Source organism: Helianthus annuus, chromosome 9, assembly GCF_002127325.2.
Source record: "Helianthus annuus cultivar XRQ/B chromosome 9, HanXRQr2.0-SUNRISE, whole genome shotgun sequence".
Classification (NCBI taxonomy): Eukaryota; Viridiplantae; Streptophyta; class Magnoliopsida; order Asterales; family Asteraceae; genus Helianthus; species Helianthus annuus.
Window position 1 is genome coordinate 14,739,112 of NC_035441.2, and position 19,442 is coordinate 14,758,553.

Genomic DNA, 19,442 nt, shown 5'->3' on the forward strand with positions numbered 1-19,442 from the left:
ACATCAATGTTCTTCGGAAGTTTAACTTCATTCTCTTCCTCGATTTCAACCAACTCAGATTGCTTTTTCGTATAATTTTCCAGAATCGGAGGTGGAACTCTATGAAAACCCACCCCAGTTCCATCAGAATAAACATCTTCGCCAGCTTTGTTTTTACCGATGGGTTTTGGAACAATGTGTTGCAAAATAAAGCTTGCGGAGTTGTAATTGTTAACCTTCAACTGGATTCACTCATTTTCAATTTCAGCCTCTTGAACTTTAAGTTTCAAATTAGCGATTTTATCCAGTTGTTGGTTGATTGATTCTTCTTTTACCCTAAGTAATGCTTTTAGTTGAACATTTTCTTTATAAGTTTTACCATTTCGATCATCATTATCTTTCATTGTGCTTTTGAGCTTCTCAAATTTTTCAGTGATTTGACGGTTTTCAAGAACTAACTTTTCATTTTCTTGCCTAATCCTCTCATGATCAGTTTTATCATTTTCAATTTTGTTAGTTAATTCTTTTATCCGTTCAGTTGAAGCTTTAATCATCTTGTCACGATCAAGAATTTGATCCTCAACGCTTCTGACTTTCGCTGTCAGATCATCAACCTTCTTACCGTTGAGATACGTGACTGTATTATAAAATTTGCATTCTTTGATGCAATTTTTGCAATCAACATTCCCATTAACTTTACCTGATTCAGTTGTTGACGTGTTTGAACTGACCAGGCTTTTAGACTCAGAGATGAATTTAGAATCTACCTCAATCGCCTTTGCTGCCAGCACCTTATCAGCCATCTTTCGAAGATTTTCAGCGGTCAACTCCTGAGTAGTGTCAATGATCCCAGTATCAACTTTCTTTGACTTCTCTTTCTCTTCTTTCTCCTTCTTCTCTTTCTCTTCTTTCTCTTTCTCGTCTCTAGTTCCCCACCATTTATTCTGCAATAATCATCATCATCTTTTAACTCTTTGATTATGGCCTCTAAATCAAGAGTGTTGTGATCAATAGCAATGTTTCCATATGGGTCAAGATAACATTCCCTATCTGGATCCCATCTATTTGCTCTTTTTGCTTCCGAAAAGATACCAGATATTCTAATCATTCTGTTTGTGGCAATCGTCTTTCTGTAATTATACTTCTGTTCTTCAGTTCTGTCGTCTTTCCACGGAACAGGTTCATTCTTTGCCATGAAAGCGTAACCAACAGCATCTTCCTCCGGTAATAATTCACTCCAGTCAAAAACCTCATCATCATAAATCACCGCAAGAGCTCTAGATTTCTCTTTGTTCTCTTCAATTTGCTTCATTCTTGGCGGCTTCGATTTGTTTTGATGATATATCGCCTTCTTGTAGTAATCTTCCCTGAATGGGTTCTCAGACTCATCAGCATATGCGTTTCTGCATTCACGCTTGAAGTGACCTTTCTGCTTACACTTGAAGCATGTCACCTTGGACTTGTCAAACCCCAACTTGGTAGATGGTCCACCAATTGACTTCCTGTCGGTTATTTCCATGAAACGCTGAGCTTGACGAACAGCACTGGCCATGCACCACCTTATGTCAATTAGTTCCATTTCTTCAGGATCTATTTGATCATAGTCCTCTTTTGTTAGGTTAGTGTTGCCAATCTTCCCAGCTACAAGGCTTTCATACGATTCCAATACCGACTCTAGGAAGACCATCTGCTGTTTGGCCGACTCTTCGCTGAAATTCTGAGCATTCTTCATGTCTACAGCGATGTTGCAGTGAAACAAGTTCTTTGCATCAGCCTGGTTTGAATTTGATGATGACCCACTGTGATATCCACTGCTCTGACTTTCTTTGTTCGTTGGGGAGACATTCTCAGCAGAAAACGCAGTTTTGGGAGAATTGTGCTTTGGCATCATGCTCTTTGGATAATACAAATCCAAGTTCTGCTGGTACGATGAGTGATTGACTTTGAATGTCTTCTTCAGTTCCAACTCGTGACTCTCAAGTTTCTCAATCAGCAAATCTACAGTCAACACTTCTGGTGCTTTGATAGTATTTTTCAGCATCATCGCATAATATTGCCAATCCATCTCGTCTGGCAACGAATCGAACAATTTGTATACTAGCTCATCTTCAGGAAACTTAATTCCATGTCTAGCTAGTTCCAGCTTCAGGTGTCCAAACCTCTCAATCATTTTTGAAACTGATTCATTCTTTAAACATCCGAACAAATCAAATTCTTTCCTAAGAAGTTTCTTTTTGTTTTTCACGATTTCAGTACTACCTAGACATTTCTTTTCTAACTTTATCCAGAGATCTTTTGCACTAGAGTATTCGATCAGAGAGATTATATCTTCACGAACAGATTGAAACAGCAACGCAATACTTTTGTGCTCAGCAACAAACGACTCTATCTCATCAGATGTTGATAACGTTTCACCCTTTATGCTTCCAGCATCGTATCCATTTTTGAGACTCTTCCATCTTAGAAACGCAAAAGCCATCAACCAAACTTCGAATTTCTTTGCCCACCGACTATATTCTTCAATAGCCATCAACTTCGGTGGTTTGTTGTAAGTTCTGAAAGCACTTTCAACCTCCAAAGCATCCGATAATTTCTTCTTGGCATTTGGCGGGTTCTCATTGTTGTTGCTTGTAGATGTATCATCTCCCGAATTTGCAGCAAATGCGTACATGTCGCTAAACGGGTTCAAGAAAATGTCATCCATCTTGAATGTACCTGAAAAATCAGCAAACACTTAGAAAAATTTTTGAAATTTTGAAAAACAGTGATTTCGAGCGAAATCACCTATGAGCGAAATCAACAGAATGCACTTCGAGCGAAATCACGTATATACTGATTTCGAGCGAAATCAGAAGTGTCTTCACGAGCGAAATCAAACAATTAAGTCCCTACGAGCGAAATTAGAAAATCTCTGATTTGGAGCGAAATCAGAATTTTCCTATGAGCGAAATCAGGTTTGGCTCCAAATGGCCAATGACTTTTCGAGCGAAATCAAGAATTTCAAGCGAAACCCCTTCGATGACCGTAAAAGCGAAATCAAGTTTTTAGCTAATTTTCACCATTTTTAGTCCGAATTTTAACCTGATTCTTTCTAGGGTTTGTTATTACTATGGTTTACACGTTAGATTCGAAATTCAGGCCATTTCAACCGTAGGAACCAATTCAAATCAGAAAAGTATGAGAAGAAGTGAGTAGAAGTAAGAGAATCTGGTAGAATCAAGCTGTAGTAGTATGAACTCCTCGTCCTGAGCTATGATACCACTTGTTGGACCGTTCTATGACCCTAAACAGTCAGTAAAAGGCAGTTCATCTTCAGATACAAAGGCGGAATCAATGTAAATGAAGTTACACAGCTGTTCCTCTTAATTTCTTCTTTATAAACACTTTCTGAGTCGTTTTACAATGAATTCTGACAAAAATCCAGCAGCACCTCGACTCTGATTTCGCTCCAACTGATACATAAGCGAAATCACATTCTGGTATTTATAGGCATCAGGTTTCGCTCCAAACCACATGAGCGAAACCCCATGATTTCCCTATGAGCGAAACCCCTAGTTACCTAGGAGCGAAATTAACCTTATCATGTGCACAGGAGCGAAATCACCTATCTAACTGATTTCGCTTCTAATGACACATATGTCATTATGAGCGAAATCACTTCTAACATCTCAAATCCTATTTTTCAACTCCGTACAACCTATCTAGACCTAAGACTCAATACAAACATAGTCAACAGACATTTCATGCACCAACAAGGTCCAACATATCGAGGCGCTAGTTTCCCTTTCTTGCCGAATCTGACCACACCCTTCCAAGGTGATACCTTTAGGAGTACGTAGTCGCCAACGTCAAATTCAAGGGGCTTGCGTCTTCTATCGGCGTAACTTTTCTGTCTACCCCTGGCCTTTACCAAGTTGTCGCGGATTTGGAGGCTTTTGCCAGTCGTTTCTTGTAGTAACTCGGGACCAGTTAATTGCGAGTGACCGATCTCGTGCCACACAATAGGCGAACGACATCTTCTTCCATATAAAGCCTCGAATGGTGCCATTTGTATGCTGGCATGATAGCTGTTGTTGTACGAGAATTCGACTAACGGTAGGTATTTGTTCCAACTACCACCGAAGTCAATGACACACGCGCGGAGCATGTCCTCAAGAGTACGGATCGTTCTTTCAGTCTGTCCGTCAGTTTGAGGATGGAATGTGGTACTCAGATTGAGCGACGTACCAAGGGTCGCTTGAAACGTTTCCCACAATCGCGAAGTAAACCGAGTGTCACGGTCTGAAATGATGTCACGAGGCGTACCATGATTACAAATGATCTCGTCGGTGTAGATTCGGGCTAGTCGTTCTACCTTGTAGTCTTCCCGTATTGGCAAAAAGTGGGCTGATTTGGTCAGACGATCCACTATAACCCAAATGCTGTCGTGACCTGATGGCGTGGGCGGAAGTTTGGTTATGAAATCCATAGCTATACTCTCCCACTTCCATATGGGGATTGGAGGTTGTTTGAGTAAGCCAGAAGGTCGTTGATGTTCAGCCTTAACTCTCGCACAAGTCAGGCAACTTCCAACATAGGGCGATATCTCGTTTCATACCCGGCCACCAGTACTTGTAACGAAGATCCTGGTACATTTTATCGGCACCGGGATGAATAGAGTATCGGGATTTGTGGGCTTCGTTCATTATAATCTTTCGCAAATCGGTCCGCTTAGGGATCCAAATTCAGTCCAGATAATAGAAAATCCCATCTGCTTTGCTTACAAGCTGAGCTCCATCGTGGTAGATTCTCTCCTTCTTCAAAGTGCGCTCATTAAAACAAGCATGCTGGGCTTCGTGGATGAGAGCTTCGAGGTTGTGCTGGGCTTGGGTATTGCGAATACTGAGCAAATAACTCCATCTGCTGAGTGCGTCGGCTACAACATTTGCCTTGCCCGGGTGATAACGAATCTCACAGTCCTAATCGTTAAGAAGTTCTACCCATCGGCGTTGACGCATGTTAAGTTCCTTCTGATTAAAGATGTGTTGTAAACTCCTGTGATCGGTGAAGATCGTACACTTGGTACCATACAGGTAGTGTCGCCAAATCTTTAATGCAAAAACAACTGCGCCTAGCTCGAGATCATGGGTTGTATAGTTCTTCTCGTGGATTTTGAGCTGACAAGATGCGTAAGCTATAACCTTGTCTCGTTGCATGAGAACACAGCCAAGACCAAGGTTGGAAGCATCACAGTAGACAATGAAATCGTCGTTTCCGTCCGGCAACGTGAGAACAGGAGCATTGCAGAGCTTACGCTTAAGGGTTTGAAAAGCAGACTCTTGTTCAGTTCCCTAAACAAAAGGCCTATCTTTATGGGTAAGAGCGGTAAGCGGCACAGCGATCTTGGAGAATCCTTCGATAAATCGTCGATAATAGCCCGCTAATCCAAGGAATGATCGGACTTCAGACGGGTTCTTTGGCGTAATCCAGCTTTTGACTGCTTCAATCTTCGCGGGATCGACATGAATACCCTGACTATTCACGATGTGACCCAGAAACTGAACCTCCTCTAACCAGAATTCGCACTTGGAGAACTTGGCGTAGAGTTGGTTCCCCTGGAGTAACTCGAGAACCAAACATAGATGTTGCGCGTGTTCAGCTTTCGACTTGGAATAAATCAAGACATCGTCGATGAACACGATGACGAAACGGTCAAGGTAAGGTTTACACACGCGATTCATCAGATCCATAAAAACCGCGGGTGCGTTGGTTAGACCAAAAGGCATAACAACGAACTCATAGTGGCCGTATCGAGTGCGAAAGGCTGTTTTGGACATATCTTCCTCTTGAATGCGCAATTGATGATAACCTGAACGTAGATCGATCTTCGAGAAACACTTGGCACCTTGTAGCTGATCAAATAAGTCATCGATTCGAGGCAAAGGGTAACGGTTCTTGATGGTCAGCTTATTCAATTCCTGATAGTCGATGCACATCCTGAACGACCCATCCTTCTTTTTGACGAAAAGGACTGGTGCGCCCCATGGAGAGGTGCTCGGGCGAATAAAGCCTTTTTCAAGTAACTCCTGGAGTTGGTTTGAGATGGCGCGAGTCGATAAGGGGCTTTAGCAACAGGGTTAGCTCCAGGAATAAGGTCGATACGAAAGTCGATATCACGACTTGGCGGTAGTCCGGGAAGATCATCAGGGAACACCTGAGGAAATTCACGAACCACTGGGACGTCTTTGACTTCAACCTTCTTTTTCTTTTCCTCCTCCGCTACTACAATGTTCGCCAAGAAAGCGTTGTATTCCTTGCGGAGATACTTGCTAGCTTGGACGCATGACATGAGTTTGAGGCCTTTCGAAGTTGTTTCACCGTACACACATAATAGATAACCGTTCGCGAGCGAGAATCGAATCATCTTTTCAAAGCACACAACTTCGGCATGGTTTTCGCAAAGAAAGTCCATGCCTACTATGACATCAAAACTTCCGAGTTGCATCGGAATAAGGTCGATTGGGAAGATGTGATTGTTGAGCTCGAGGGTACAATTACGAAGAACAGAGTTAACAGCGACGGTTCTTCCAGTAGCAACTTTGACTTCGAATGACGAGGGGAAATAAGAACGCTTACGACTAAGGAGCTTCTCGAATTCAAATGATACAAAGCAGTTATCGGCTCCAGTATCAAACAAACATGATGCATAAATACCATTCACAAGGAACGTACCATTAACCACGTTGTTGTCAGCCTGGGCTTGACGGGCATTGATGTTAAAGGTTCTGGCACGGGCTGCTTGCTGCTGCGGCTGAGGTTGTTGCTGCTGCTGCTGCTGGGGTTCTTGTTTCACAACCCGGTTCGGGCACATGTTTGCAAAGTGGTTAGGATCACCACATGCAAAGCAGACTCGAGCATTGACCGCGGGTGCTTGAGCTGCAGGTTGGCCTTGAGGGGCTGGAAGTAGAGCTTGATGACCGGCGGCTTGAATTGGGCTTGACGGGGACCATAGCGACAATTCGCAGTGAAATGCCCGTAGAGGTTGCAGTGAGCGCAAAAACGACAGGCGATTCCCACCGGGTGATGGTATGAGCATGTCGGGCAGAGCGGGTGGGGACCTGTGTATGCGCGCTTAGCTGGCGGTGCATTGATCATTGGAGCTTGTCGGTGGTGAGACTGCTGCTGAGCCGGTACGGCTTGCAGAGGAGCAGCAGTCGTTGTCACAGCACAGTTCTTGTTGCTGAAGCTGTTGTTGTTGTGCTTCTTCTTTCTTCTTGATGACTTGGAGGGTTGAGCAGTGGTGGTGTCGACGGTCAATGTGGCGGTGGCTTGGTGCAGAGACTTGGTATGCTTATCCCAAAAACCAGACTTTACCCGCTTGTCATTGATCTCAGCGGCAAGCAGGTAGGTTTCTTCGATCGATGATGGCTTGGCAACATGAACGAAATCGGCAACACAATCGGGTAGAGCTCGAATATACTTCTTGATGGCCATGTCGGACGTCTTGACTTGATCGGGACAAATGATGCTGAGCTGTTTAAAGCGTGCAGTTAAAGCAGCGTTGTCTCCATCCTTCTGCTTGATGTTCCAAAACTCGTCCTCCAGCTTTTGGCGTTCATGGTGAGGGCAGAATTCATCCATCATGATAGCCTTTAACTCCTCCCAAGTCAGCTCATAAGCTGCATCATTTCTGTGCTTGTTTCGTTCGGCCGTCCACCAGTCTAGAACTCGGGACTGGAAGACGCCAGTAGCATTGAGGGTGCGGAGATTCTCAGGACAGCCGCTTTGGCGCAGAGTGACTTCAACTGAATCGAACCATTGAAACATGGCGGTAGGGCCATCTTCTCCGGTAAATTCTTTGGGTCCGCATGCCTTAAACTGTTTGAAGCTGAAACCAGTCTTGTTGGCATCCTTAGGAGCATCGATTCACGACTCCTCAGACGATTTGCTGGCGTTTTCAAAGACATCGCTCACAGCTTTTGCCACGCTCTTGGCAATGATAGTAGCGAGACGCCTGTCTCTCTTCTCTTGGCGAGTAAGTGGGGTTCGGTGTCCAGATGACGACATGGTCTGCAACAGACATCGTCGTATGTCTCAGACACAACAAATCGAATCTCACCTCACACGTCTATGATTTACTAAAGCTTAGAAACACGTTGAAACATGCATCACACAAACACGTAGGCACATAACCATAGATTCACGTAATCACAGAAGCACATAGGCACGTAGAGCACAAAGACACATAAACACAGAAGCACATACACATTTAGACACAGAAGCAGTCAGAATACAGAAACCTATTATTCAAGGCTCGCGTGTCGTTCGTATATAGCGATCACGTATAGCATATCGATTAGTATCGCATAATCGTATTGTGTGCTGAGTATAGTATAGCGTATATCGTATCATAGTATTGTCTAGAGATTCAGCGACTTGTTAGCGTGTTGAGATAGAATAGCAGTACGAGTCATGTGTGTTGATCGAAGTGATAGCAAAAATCGAGCGAACATCAGAATTAAACACATAAATCGATAAATACACATAAAAAACGTAAAATCGACGAATCATCAGAGTTGGCAGTTGCGGGCTCAGAATCGAAACACATAAAAACCGAAGAAATGGATTGTCTGCGGCTACTAGACATTGACTACCCAAAGCTATTCGACTATTCACAATAGACTTGTCGTCACTTTTCGACTTTCGGGATCGTGTTTCTGCCTCGATTCTTGGGCATTCAACGCATATTCCCTAGGTCATACTCGTGAGTTTAGGTCGTTGGAGTCCGTCGAGGCTTTGGTGAGATGAGTAAAAGTTGGAATAAGTTGCCAAGGTTCGGGTTTCACCCCTGGCTTAGCAATTTCTTCCTTGTTTTAGTAAAATTTGAGAAGATTATTCATCAAAATATGGATTTCACTCCTGATTTGGTATAATTCTCCTCGTTCGTTATCGAAAATAATAAGGAATCATTGATAAATTGATAAAATCAACATTAATCAGACAATTTAGTCGAGAGTTTGCAGCTTTCACACCTAATCTTGACTAAATCGCTTGACTTACTTGAAAATTCGAGTGCAGTGATAGCGAAGAATATCAGAATCTAGCACATAAGCTTGGTCTGTTGGTTCCTAACTATAGTCTAGGTCTCTAAGACAGCGACCCGGACTAGGTCGTGTCTAGCCTAATTCCCTATAGTTATGGCTCTGATACCAATGTGTCACACCCCAACCGATGGCGGAATCATCGGGGCATGGCACTGAGCGAAACAGATGGTCCAGAAGTTTCCATAACAATTATCATCACTATTCAGTTTAAATAACACGTCCCCTACCGTGTCCCAAATAACAACAAATTATTACAGATAACAACTAGCCAAATATTCTGTTCCGACAACTCAGATTTAAATAAGACAATTAAATATTGTTCAAATGCTCCTAAAGACCCAGCCTGACAAGATCTACAGACAACTATGCTCTAGTTGCTTTTTCCTGACAGACAACTATTTGTTGAGGGCCTCTAGAGCTTTATTCTAGCCTCACTTTCCTAGCAAGCAAACATCTTAAACACCTGTCACATACGTTAAAATAAAGTCAATACATATAATGTAAAGGTGAGCATACAAGTTTGGTAATAGCATATAGAGTTTGAATAGTTTACGCATAACCAGCACGTACACAGAGGAAAACGAAGCATGTTAATTATCGACATGGACCTATCGATACCAATGACTGCGGGTTGACCGTCCGAGACGGTTCGCAATACATGATTACCACCGTAATCCATGCAAGTAATTGTCCTTAACAACCACCGTGTGAACGGGTGCTGAGTCCAAACTATAGTACTACGTCGTTAAGGCAGGTAGACAGCATTCCACGTGTAACCACAATCAACAAGCATTCATTTAGTCACGTAATACATGCATATTGGTTAGCGTTCAAATAATTGAGTAGTGTGTTCGATAGCGATTTTGATAAGTAACGTATGTAACACCCAAAAGTGCTAAAAGCAAAAAGGGATCGAGTATACTCACAGTGATTGATTGGTGGATTGAAGGGAGCGCTTGAGAGTAGGGTTAGCCTGAACAGTTCGATAGCATAATGATAAATAACACGCATAATGGAAATAAGTGCAAGGGGGTCGAACAGCCTGGTCGATCGAACAGCAGGTTCGATCGAACGGGTCGTTTGTTCGACTTGACATTACGTTCGGACAGTCTGTTCGATCGGCCGGTAGGCTCGATCGGCTGGACTGTTCGAGTGGATTGTTTCTTCCTTTGAGTAGGATGTGTTTGTGTATGATGGTTTGAACTTTTGAAGTTTTCGTTGTAGTATTTGAGAACACTGAAATGTTCTTACCTTTCAGGTCGATCGATCGAACGGTCCGTTCGATCGGCCGGCTTAACCGATCGGTTAGGAACTTCAGTAGTAGTCCTCAGCAGGATGTCACTCAATCGAACAGCATACTCGATCGAACAGCATGTTCGATCGGGTGCCATTCTTATACAATAAACGAATTGCAAATCGACAAAGTGTTGAAGCATAGTATCTCATGATCCGAGTAGTAATGTTGAAAAACAGCTCTTCGATCAAACATCACCTCGCTCAATACTATACTTCATGAAATTAACAAAGTGTGGGGCCATATGCTAGCCGATCGGCTGGCCTGGTCGATCGGTTGGCATGTCCGATCGGTTGGGCTGTTCGTTCGAACAGCCTAACCGTTCGGCCAGCATCCTGACCTGGTCGGCCTGTTCGCCTAACACTTGGCTATTTTGATTATTTGTCGTTATGTTGAGGTAGTTTGACAACGAGCTGAGCCATGGAACCTTCGTTCTTACTTGTTTCCGCTGCTCGGACAGGAATCACCCAAATCCGACCAGTGAACGGTTCGGAACGGCGGTTTAACGTTTAACCCGGAGTCGGTGAACCTCGTGGATAGAATCCAAATCTTGAACCACTCATCCACTAGAATGATTGGTGAGTTGGCTCAAGCTCCGTTTCTACCGGTTTGAAGGCATTGAGTGTAAAAGAGTTGAAAGAAAGTTGAAAATCATTCTTTCAATCCTTCACATCATGTAAACGTTTAGATCTTTGATAGATCTTAGCTTGTTTATGTGGAAATCGGTTAGATCCGAGCTATTCATGGTGGATTGAGGCCAAAACATGATGTTCTTGAAGAACACCATGATGACATCATCCTAGAATGCCTAGATCTTGGTGATTTCACGGTTAGAAATCAAGATTTGAAAGATAGAAAGGTGTAGGAGCATGTTTTGATCAAGAAAGTACAAGATTTAGGATGAAAACTTACCGGAATCGGAAGAAATCTGAGAAAAAGGTGAGGAGCACGAGCTGGTCGGTCAGAGGGTTTCCAAAAGTGGAAAGAATGACAATGACAGCCCTATTTATAGGCTCCAAAAGAGGAAAGGGCTGGCCGATCGGCCAGGCATCCCGATCGGACAGCCCAGCCGATCGGACAGAGGCATCCCGATCGGACAGCCTGCTCGATCGGACAGTCTGTCCGATCGGCTGGGCTGTTCGATCGGCTGACAGCCTGATCGATCAACAGCCTGGTTCGAGTGTTCGGTGCGCCGATTTTTGATATTTCGATTTTGATTGAAGACGATACGAGTACGACAGAGTTCCTATTCAAATTACTTTTAGTCCCAACTACTATATCTAACATACAGTCATCTATATTTCACCCTATCCTTACGTTACCATTCGCCGTAATTCGATATCGATTGCATTCGATTTGAGATTCGAGTTTCGATTTGAGTTTCGATTGATTCGATTGAGTACCATACAAAACATAAAATAAGCACGCACAGGTAACACGTAAGGCACACACACAAGTAATATAACACCAAATTCGCATAGCTCGAGATTCGAGTTCGATTGACGATTTGATTAGCTTGATTATTGATTGATTAACTTTATTGCATTGTTACTTCCTACTATTCACAGTCGTAAGTCGGTTCGCGTCGATCAAATATTCGAATACTTCGATTCTTTCTTGATTACAACACTTACTCCACATAATACAAATAAAATATAAAATAGACTAATTATAGTCAAAGAAAGTCAAAGTTGACTTTGACTTTGACTTTGACATTCGGAAACACGGGGTGTTACAGGAGCGGTGATGGACGGCAGGTTGCAGGGGGGAGGCAGTCAAGCAGGGGTGGTGGTGATGATGGGTACGGTGGTGATGGTTAGTGCAATAGGGTTGGGGTGGTCGGTAGGTGGCGACGGTGAAGGTTGTGGGTTGGTGGGTTGGTGGGTTGGTGGGTTGAGAGAGCTTAGTGAGAGATTGGGTTGTTGTGGTGGGTTTAGCTTGCAGAGAAAGAGAAACAGAAAGAGTTTCAGCTCTCGCCGGTGAGTTAGGATTTTCTTTTGGTTTGATTTTGTGGTGGTGGTGGCAGGTTTAGAGAAAGAGACGGTGAGGAAGATAGAGAGAGTGGTGGTGGGATAAGCAATTTGAACAGTTTGGTGACTCTGAATAATGATTTTGATTGCTTTTGGTTCAAGTTTCGGGGTTATTGTTTCTTCAAGGGGTGGTGGTGGTAGCCGACAAGTGGTAGTGGTGGCCGTTGGTGGTAGCCGACAGATGGTAGTAGTGGCTGTTCCTAGTTGAGTAGAGAGAGATGGGGTAAGAAAGGCTATAATTAACTTTTATAAAACATATATAAACAAATAATTAAATGTTTTAATTTATAAACTAGTCCCTAAACATAAGTTTTTTACACAATAGTCCCTGAAGAGATGAAATGACAACAATGCCATCATGTGCAAGGCACATGACCAGATTTAACCAAAAATTCTAACTGTGTTTGCGCTAAAGGACAAAACGTGCAAGATTTTGAAAGGTAAAGGACAACGCATGTCAACTTTTGGCCAAAAGGACAGCCCCTGAAATTTGATGTAAACATAAATGACAAAACTTGTAATTTACTCATTTTTTAATATATTTTGAAAGTGGTTGTGAGTGTAGGAGAGATAAAAGGTAATGATAAAGGTATAAAAATATTATTTAATTAAAAAGTAAAGAGAAAAGGTAGTTTTTAGTGTAATTTAGAGCATTCCTATCCTGGGAATCAAAATCTGTGTGTGGAGTTTTTAAAATATAAATAGTATAAAAAGTGGTTGTGTGTGAAGGAAAGAGAAAATGTTACTGTTCATCTGTATATTTCGGGGGACACTATTCACCCACTATAGTTTTTTAATATATATTGAAAGTGATTGTGAGTGAAAAAGAGAGAAAAATATAATAATAAAGGTATAAAAATATTATTTAATTGAAAAAGAGTGAGTAAGTATTTGTTTTTTGTGAAATGAATGTATATTTTTAGATTGAAAATATAGTGGAATGGATGTGAATAGCAGTTCACGTTCAGCAGTCAAAAATTCCTTCAAACATCATGGCTTCCTCTAACCTTACCCGTAAACCTACCCATGGGGGTAGTGATTATGTAGCTGTGGCGGGGTTAAACCCAACATGAGATTGAGATTACCCGAACCCATCCTCGGTAACACACTGTTTTCAGACAAGTAATATTCCGGGTCAAAAAAAACCCGGCAAAACTTAAACGCTGTCTCTTCACTCCCACATCTAACCACATCACTGATCTCCACAGATCTCGTTTTCTTCCACCTTCAATCCCCTCTCTCACAATCCTCACATAAACCCCTACAAAATAATTCAATCATCATCTACTCTTCAGATTTGTTCCGATCTCATCCCCTGAAAACGGTTTGTTCCTTTCAGGAGGTTTGAGATCAATTAGGTTTATATATAATAATAGTAAACGATTGAATATGAAATCGGTGCAAACGTCGTCGTATAGAGACCGTACACTCGAGTTTTCGAGCATAACTGAGAGGCTGAGAAAATCGTTGGCACCGTCAATCGGAGTTAACGGTAGTGGTGGTGGTGGATCACGGTCGAGTGTAGCATTTCAATCGGAGTTTAACAAGAGAGCTTCTAAGATTGGTTATGGTATTCACCATACGTCGCAGAAGCTAGCCAAGCTTGCAAAATGTGAGTTATTTAGTTACATATGATGATTGTTATGGTGGTTTAACCTCACAGTCACACTGGCCATAGTCTAGGTATCTATGTCTAGAAGTCTAAAAAGGATCTAAGCTTCCACTTAGCTAGGGACGAGCATTTGGTACCGAGTAGTGGTACATTACGGAGACCTTACTCATATATTCAGTACGGTATTTAATACCTGCCTTTCTGAATTTTGGTATCGGCATTTTCAGTACCTTTACCGGTTCTGTACCAATACCAAATAGAGAGACCATTTTGTAACTAGTACCTGGGTACGGTGATAGATTTGGTATGGTATTCGGTACCCACTTTTCCATGAATTCGGTATCTGTATTTTCGGTACCGATTTCATCCCTACATTTAACTTTGGTGCTTGAAATTGGTAAAGAAATTGAGCTCCCTGAGTGTTCTAAATTCTAGTGCTACTTGGAAAAAGCTAAAATATTCTTTGGAATCACATTGTCACTTTTGATCTCATGTTGGCTATAACCTATAAGTTAATTTAGGATCCCCTTTATAAGCGTATCTGGCTACTTATAACTTCTCATTGTGGTTGTAGGCTTGTAGCTTATAGAGTGATATTAAGAAGTGAACAATAGTACAGTAATGGGTTAGCATGTTAGTTAATTTTGGGATCAGGTCCTCAGGATGTCAAATGGTATCAAAGCAGTGGCCACTGTGGCCTGCAGTAATTGTCAGTTTTCTACTGGTTGGCTACAAAATCTCACCTTGATTATTTGAGGCATTACTTCCAGTTGATAGTGATGCCCATCTCTTACAGAAAGCAATCGCTTTTGACTACTGTGCATTTTGTGAAGCTTTAGGATTTACAGCACTTTACATTTTGTTCTATGACACATGTTACAAGTCTTTACACATAGAAGTTATTGTATAATTGTATATATTCGTATATAGTTGACAAAAACAGGGTGCAAGCTAAGACAAAAATCGAGCAGAACAAAAGGTGCAGTTCGTCAAACATATATATTCTTACATTCAGGATTTGTAAACAAATTAATTTGTTACAGGACACGGCTTACAGTTTCGTTTCTATTTAGCCACTTGTGATTAACAATCTATGCGTATGTTCTTATTTATATTATCATCTGCTCATTTCGGGGCTATTTTAGACGGAAGGTTAATAGTTATTTGTCTTTTCTATAAGACTTTAACTATAAATAATTAAATATGGTAATGGTGGTACTTATCATGTTTATGTTATAATATACTTTACTTGATTAGATGTAGGGTGATTAGATGCTATGTAGTTAATATCCCGATATATCAACCGATATATCAGTTATCGGTCCCCTGCCGAGATAGCGATACAAAATATTGGTCAGAATATCGGTACCGATAATATCAACAATATTGTCCGATATTTGACTGATATAGGACCGATATTTGATCGATAAATCACCGATTTTCCCGATATCAGTACCATTCTTCTTATTTCTACCGTTCATTTTTTCTTCTTATTGCTGCTATTAGTGTTTTAAGTCTTAATTGTTAGTTGTTACTGTTAAATGTTAGTGTTTTAAGTCTTAGTCAGTTCATACTTGTTACAATTGTTAGTATTAAATTGCTATATATATAAATTTTGCATGATATTAAAATTACCGATATCCCACTGCGATAACTGATATCTCAAATATCGGTCCTTGACCGATATCCGATATTTTACCGCATTAACTACTTATATTAGATGTGGGGTGTATATGCGATCGCATAAAGTTTAACAAACATGTTACATGGTTATTATGTTTTTAGCGCGGGTAACTATGTACTAACATGATCTCACTTTTGTCCTTTCAGTGGCAAAGAGGACATCTGTTTTTGATGATCCAACTAAGGAGATCCAAGAACTGACAGCTGTCATCAAGCAGGACATTACTGCCCTCAATTCAGCTGTGGTGGATTTACAGCTTATTTGCAATTCCCAAAACGAAAGCGAAAATGTTTCATGTGACACAACCACTCATTCAACCACGGTTGTTGATAATCTGAAAAACCGTCTAATGAGCACCACCAAAGAGTTTAAGGATGTTCTTACCATGCGCACAGAGGTTTGTACTTTGCCGTCACTAAATTCCATGTCTAGAATAGCTGTATTTATTTTAAGGGAAATTGGCCTGTAATAATCCCACCTAGACCTTATTGGCCATTAATAATCCCACCTCAGAATATTCCCCCCACCAGTCCCACCTTTCACCTATTTTTCCTACAATGGTCCCCCGTTAAAAAACCTTAACGGAGTTAAGCTTTTTTCCAAATTACATACAGATTTTTTAGGGCTTTCGATTAGAATGACGATACGAGTCCATTGATGTAAAACTTGCTCGAAACGATGCTCCAAACGATGAAAACGACGCTTCAATTCGGGTGTTTAATTTTACAGTTAACCAAAATCAAGTCACTTGGAACATCAATTCGAAGTAAGTTTTACATCAATGGATTCGTATCATCGTTCTGATCAAAAGCCCTAAAAAATTTGTTTGTAATTTGGAAAAAAGCTTAACTCCGTTAAGTTTTTTTAACGGGGGACCATTGTAGAAAAATAGGTGAAAGATGGGACTGGTGGAGGGAATATTCTGAGGTGGGATTATTAATGGCCAATAAGGTCTTGGTGGGATTATTACAGGCCAATTCCCCTTATTTTAACTAAAGCAACAAAGGGTAACCAACTTTGTTCCAATCTCTACTTTTCAAGTTCAGATAACAAACTTATTTTAGTGTAGAGGATATTGAAATTTTAAAAAATTTATATGGAAGGTAAACCCAGACACCCAGTTACCGATGACTTGGCAAATGCCGTTTTGTAAGGTTTGAAAATTTTACATTTGTGTCGCTGACTTGGCACCTGAAAACTGGCTATCTTAGGTTGAAAATTTTGAAGCTTTGTTGGGTTTTTTTTTATTTTATTTTTTTTTTATTTTATTTTTTTTTTAAGTTGGTTAGCTGAAATAAAAATCAGACCAGAATTGTTATTTTACACATCTGGAAAAGCATTACTTATTTTAACAGGCAACAAAGGGTAACCGGCTTTTGGTCTGCATTCTGTTTTTGATAACAAGCTTATTTTAGGGTAGAAATAGCATCAAACTTTTAAAAAAAAATATAGAAAGTTTTTGATCCAGTTACCAGTAAAAAGTGATGATGTGGCAAATGACGTGTTTGTACATTTTGACCATGTTGGTTTTTTTCTTAAGTTGTGCATATCATAGGTCCTTAGTTATAGGGGTGTACACGTTTCAAAAGATCTGATTTATGGTATATGAATTGAGTGCTGATGTGTCAATAAGTTTGATCATGACTTTTTTATGTGGCACCTGAAAGCCTGCTATCTTAACTATAGCATCTTTATCTTAATATGTCAAAACCGTTTGGCCTTTTTGGCTGCAGAATTTGAAGGTTCATGAAAATAGAAGACAGTTATTCTCCGCAACTACTTCTAAGGAAACCGCCAATCCATTTATCCGTCAGCGTCCTTTGGCTAATAAATCAACTGCCAGTGCCAGCTCATCAAGTTCCCCTCCTCCTTGGGCTAATGACTCTTCAAGTTCATCTCCGTTGTTCCAAAGGTAAATTCAAATATAACATATTGTTTGACCGAGTCAATGAGTCATGACTCTGTTGTTGACTATGTTACTTTTCAGGAAGCATGCTGATGCTGAATCTCAACCATTGATTCAACAACAAAACCAGCAGCAGCAGATGGTTCCATTGCAGGATAGTTACATGCAGAGCAGAGCTGAGGCGCTTCACAATGTAGAGTCAACTATTCACGAATTAGGCAGTATTTTCACACAATTGGCAACCATGGTTTCTCAACAAGGGGAGCTTGCAATTAGGTATGTTATATACATACACCTACTTCTAGTATAGTATTTTAATTTTTGTCAATTACATGATAGTAAGATATACAAAGTAATCGGTACGAGTATCAATACAGTACGGGTACCAAATAGGTAAAGACGGTACAAGTACTAATACGATACTGGTACCAAATAGGTAAAATCGATACGAGTACCATAAATACCATAATACGAAATTAAACATAATATTAAAAAAAAGAGAAAAAACTCTGTTCTTTACAAAATTTGGTACTCATTTTTTACCTGTACTGATACCGAAAGTACAGAATATTGAAATCAATAAAACCGGGTACCGATACATGTACCAAATTTAAAAATTAAACAGATGATGAATATATAATTAAATTTTATCAGAAAACAAAAATATGATTCCTTTTTGTGTTCTTTAAAGTAAATTTTTTAGAATGGTCAATGTTTAAAATTTTCGTGATTCAGCTTGCTTTTTTATTAGATTTGGTTTGCTAAATGAAACCGGATGCATACTTGGGTTGGTCTAAAAAGTAGTTTCGATCGTCGGGGTCTCCCTATTGACGAAAATAACATAAATTGTTGGGTGGCCTCCTTAAACGTTAAATTTTGAATAGAACGATTTAAGGATGTATGCATTGAAATACACTTTTGGGTGACTTTACACCCGTTCAACCTATGGTGCTCATTGTGCTTTCATATAATTGTTTTATTAACATAACCCAATCAACCGACTTTTAAATCAAATGGGCCGAGTATTATTATCAACTCTAACACAACACTTTGATAGGATCGATGAAAATATGGAAGATACACTAGCAAATGTAGAAGGTGCGCAAGGACAACTAATGAGGTACCTCAACAGTATCTCTTCAAATCGGTGGTTGATGATCAAGATATTCTTTGTATTGATCGCCTTCCTCATGATATTCCTGTTTTTTGTCGCCTAAAGATACATGTGTGTTAAGAAAATATATAATGCATCAAATCGAGCCGTTTTCTTAAACAATTTGGTGTTCTTTGTGTGTACATATGGATCAGTATTTTTAACACCAAAACAAGTACAGACCGGTCGAACCAAGGATTGGAACTAGGGTGGCCATGGGTTTATATTGCTTGGCAAGAACCAGGACCATGAACCGGTTATCTACCGGTTTTTTGGTTTTCTTTTTGTATTTTATGAGGGTTGAACTTCTTGTATGCATAACTTATATTGGATTTTATTTATCATTGATATAGTGGGTCTATCATTGTTTTAGGTATATATTGGTGGTAAATAATTTATATGGAATTTTCTGGTTTTCATGGAAGATGTTCTTCTTTTGAATTATTTTTTTTTAAATATTCTTTTTTGTATTTTTGTATTTTGTACAATATTCATTACGTTTTGACTATGATGTCTTCAGATTTTTGAGACTGGTCTAATGAGATTTGAACCTGTCAAAGTTGTCCATTGTTAGTCTCACAATGTCATTAACATGTATTGCTGTTAAACATGTGATTTTATATTATTGGTTAGCTTACCGTTATAGGTGGCAAAATGAGCCGGTTTGATTATAGCTTTAAGGGGCTGTTTGTTTATCTCTT

The 19,442-nt window shown here is 40.4% G+C and overlaps 1 protein-coding gene across 1 annotated transcript; it reads left to right on the forward strand.

Annotated features, from left to right (window-relative positions):
• The first annotated feature begins 13,462 nt into the window (after positions 1–13,462).
• Positions 13,463–19,158, forward strand: LOC110877213 (syntaxin-32). The gene is made up of 5 exons (XM_022125378.2): positions 13,463–13,998; positions 15,829–16,079; positions 17,416–17,594; positions 17,670–17,864; positions 18,646–19,158. Exons 1-5 carry the CDS (start codon positions 13,776–13,778, stop codon positions 18,803–18,805), a joined length of 1,008 nt encoding a protein of 335 aa, XP_021981070.1. The 5' UTR covers positions 13,463–13,775; the 3' UTR covers positions 18,806–19,158.
• Positions 19,159–19,442: the final 284 nt, after the last annotated feature.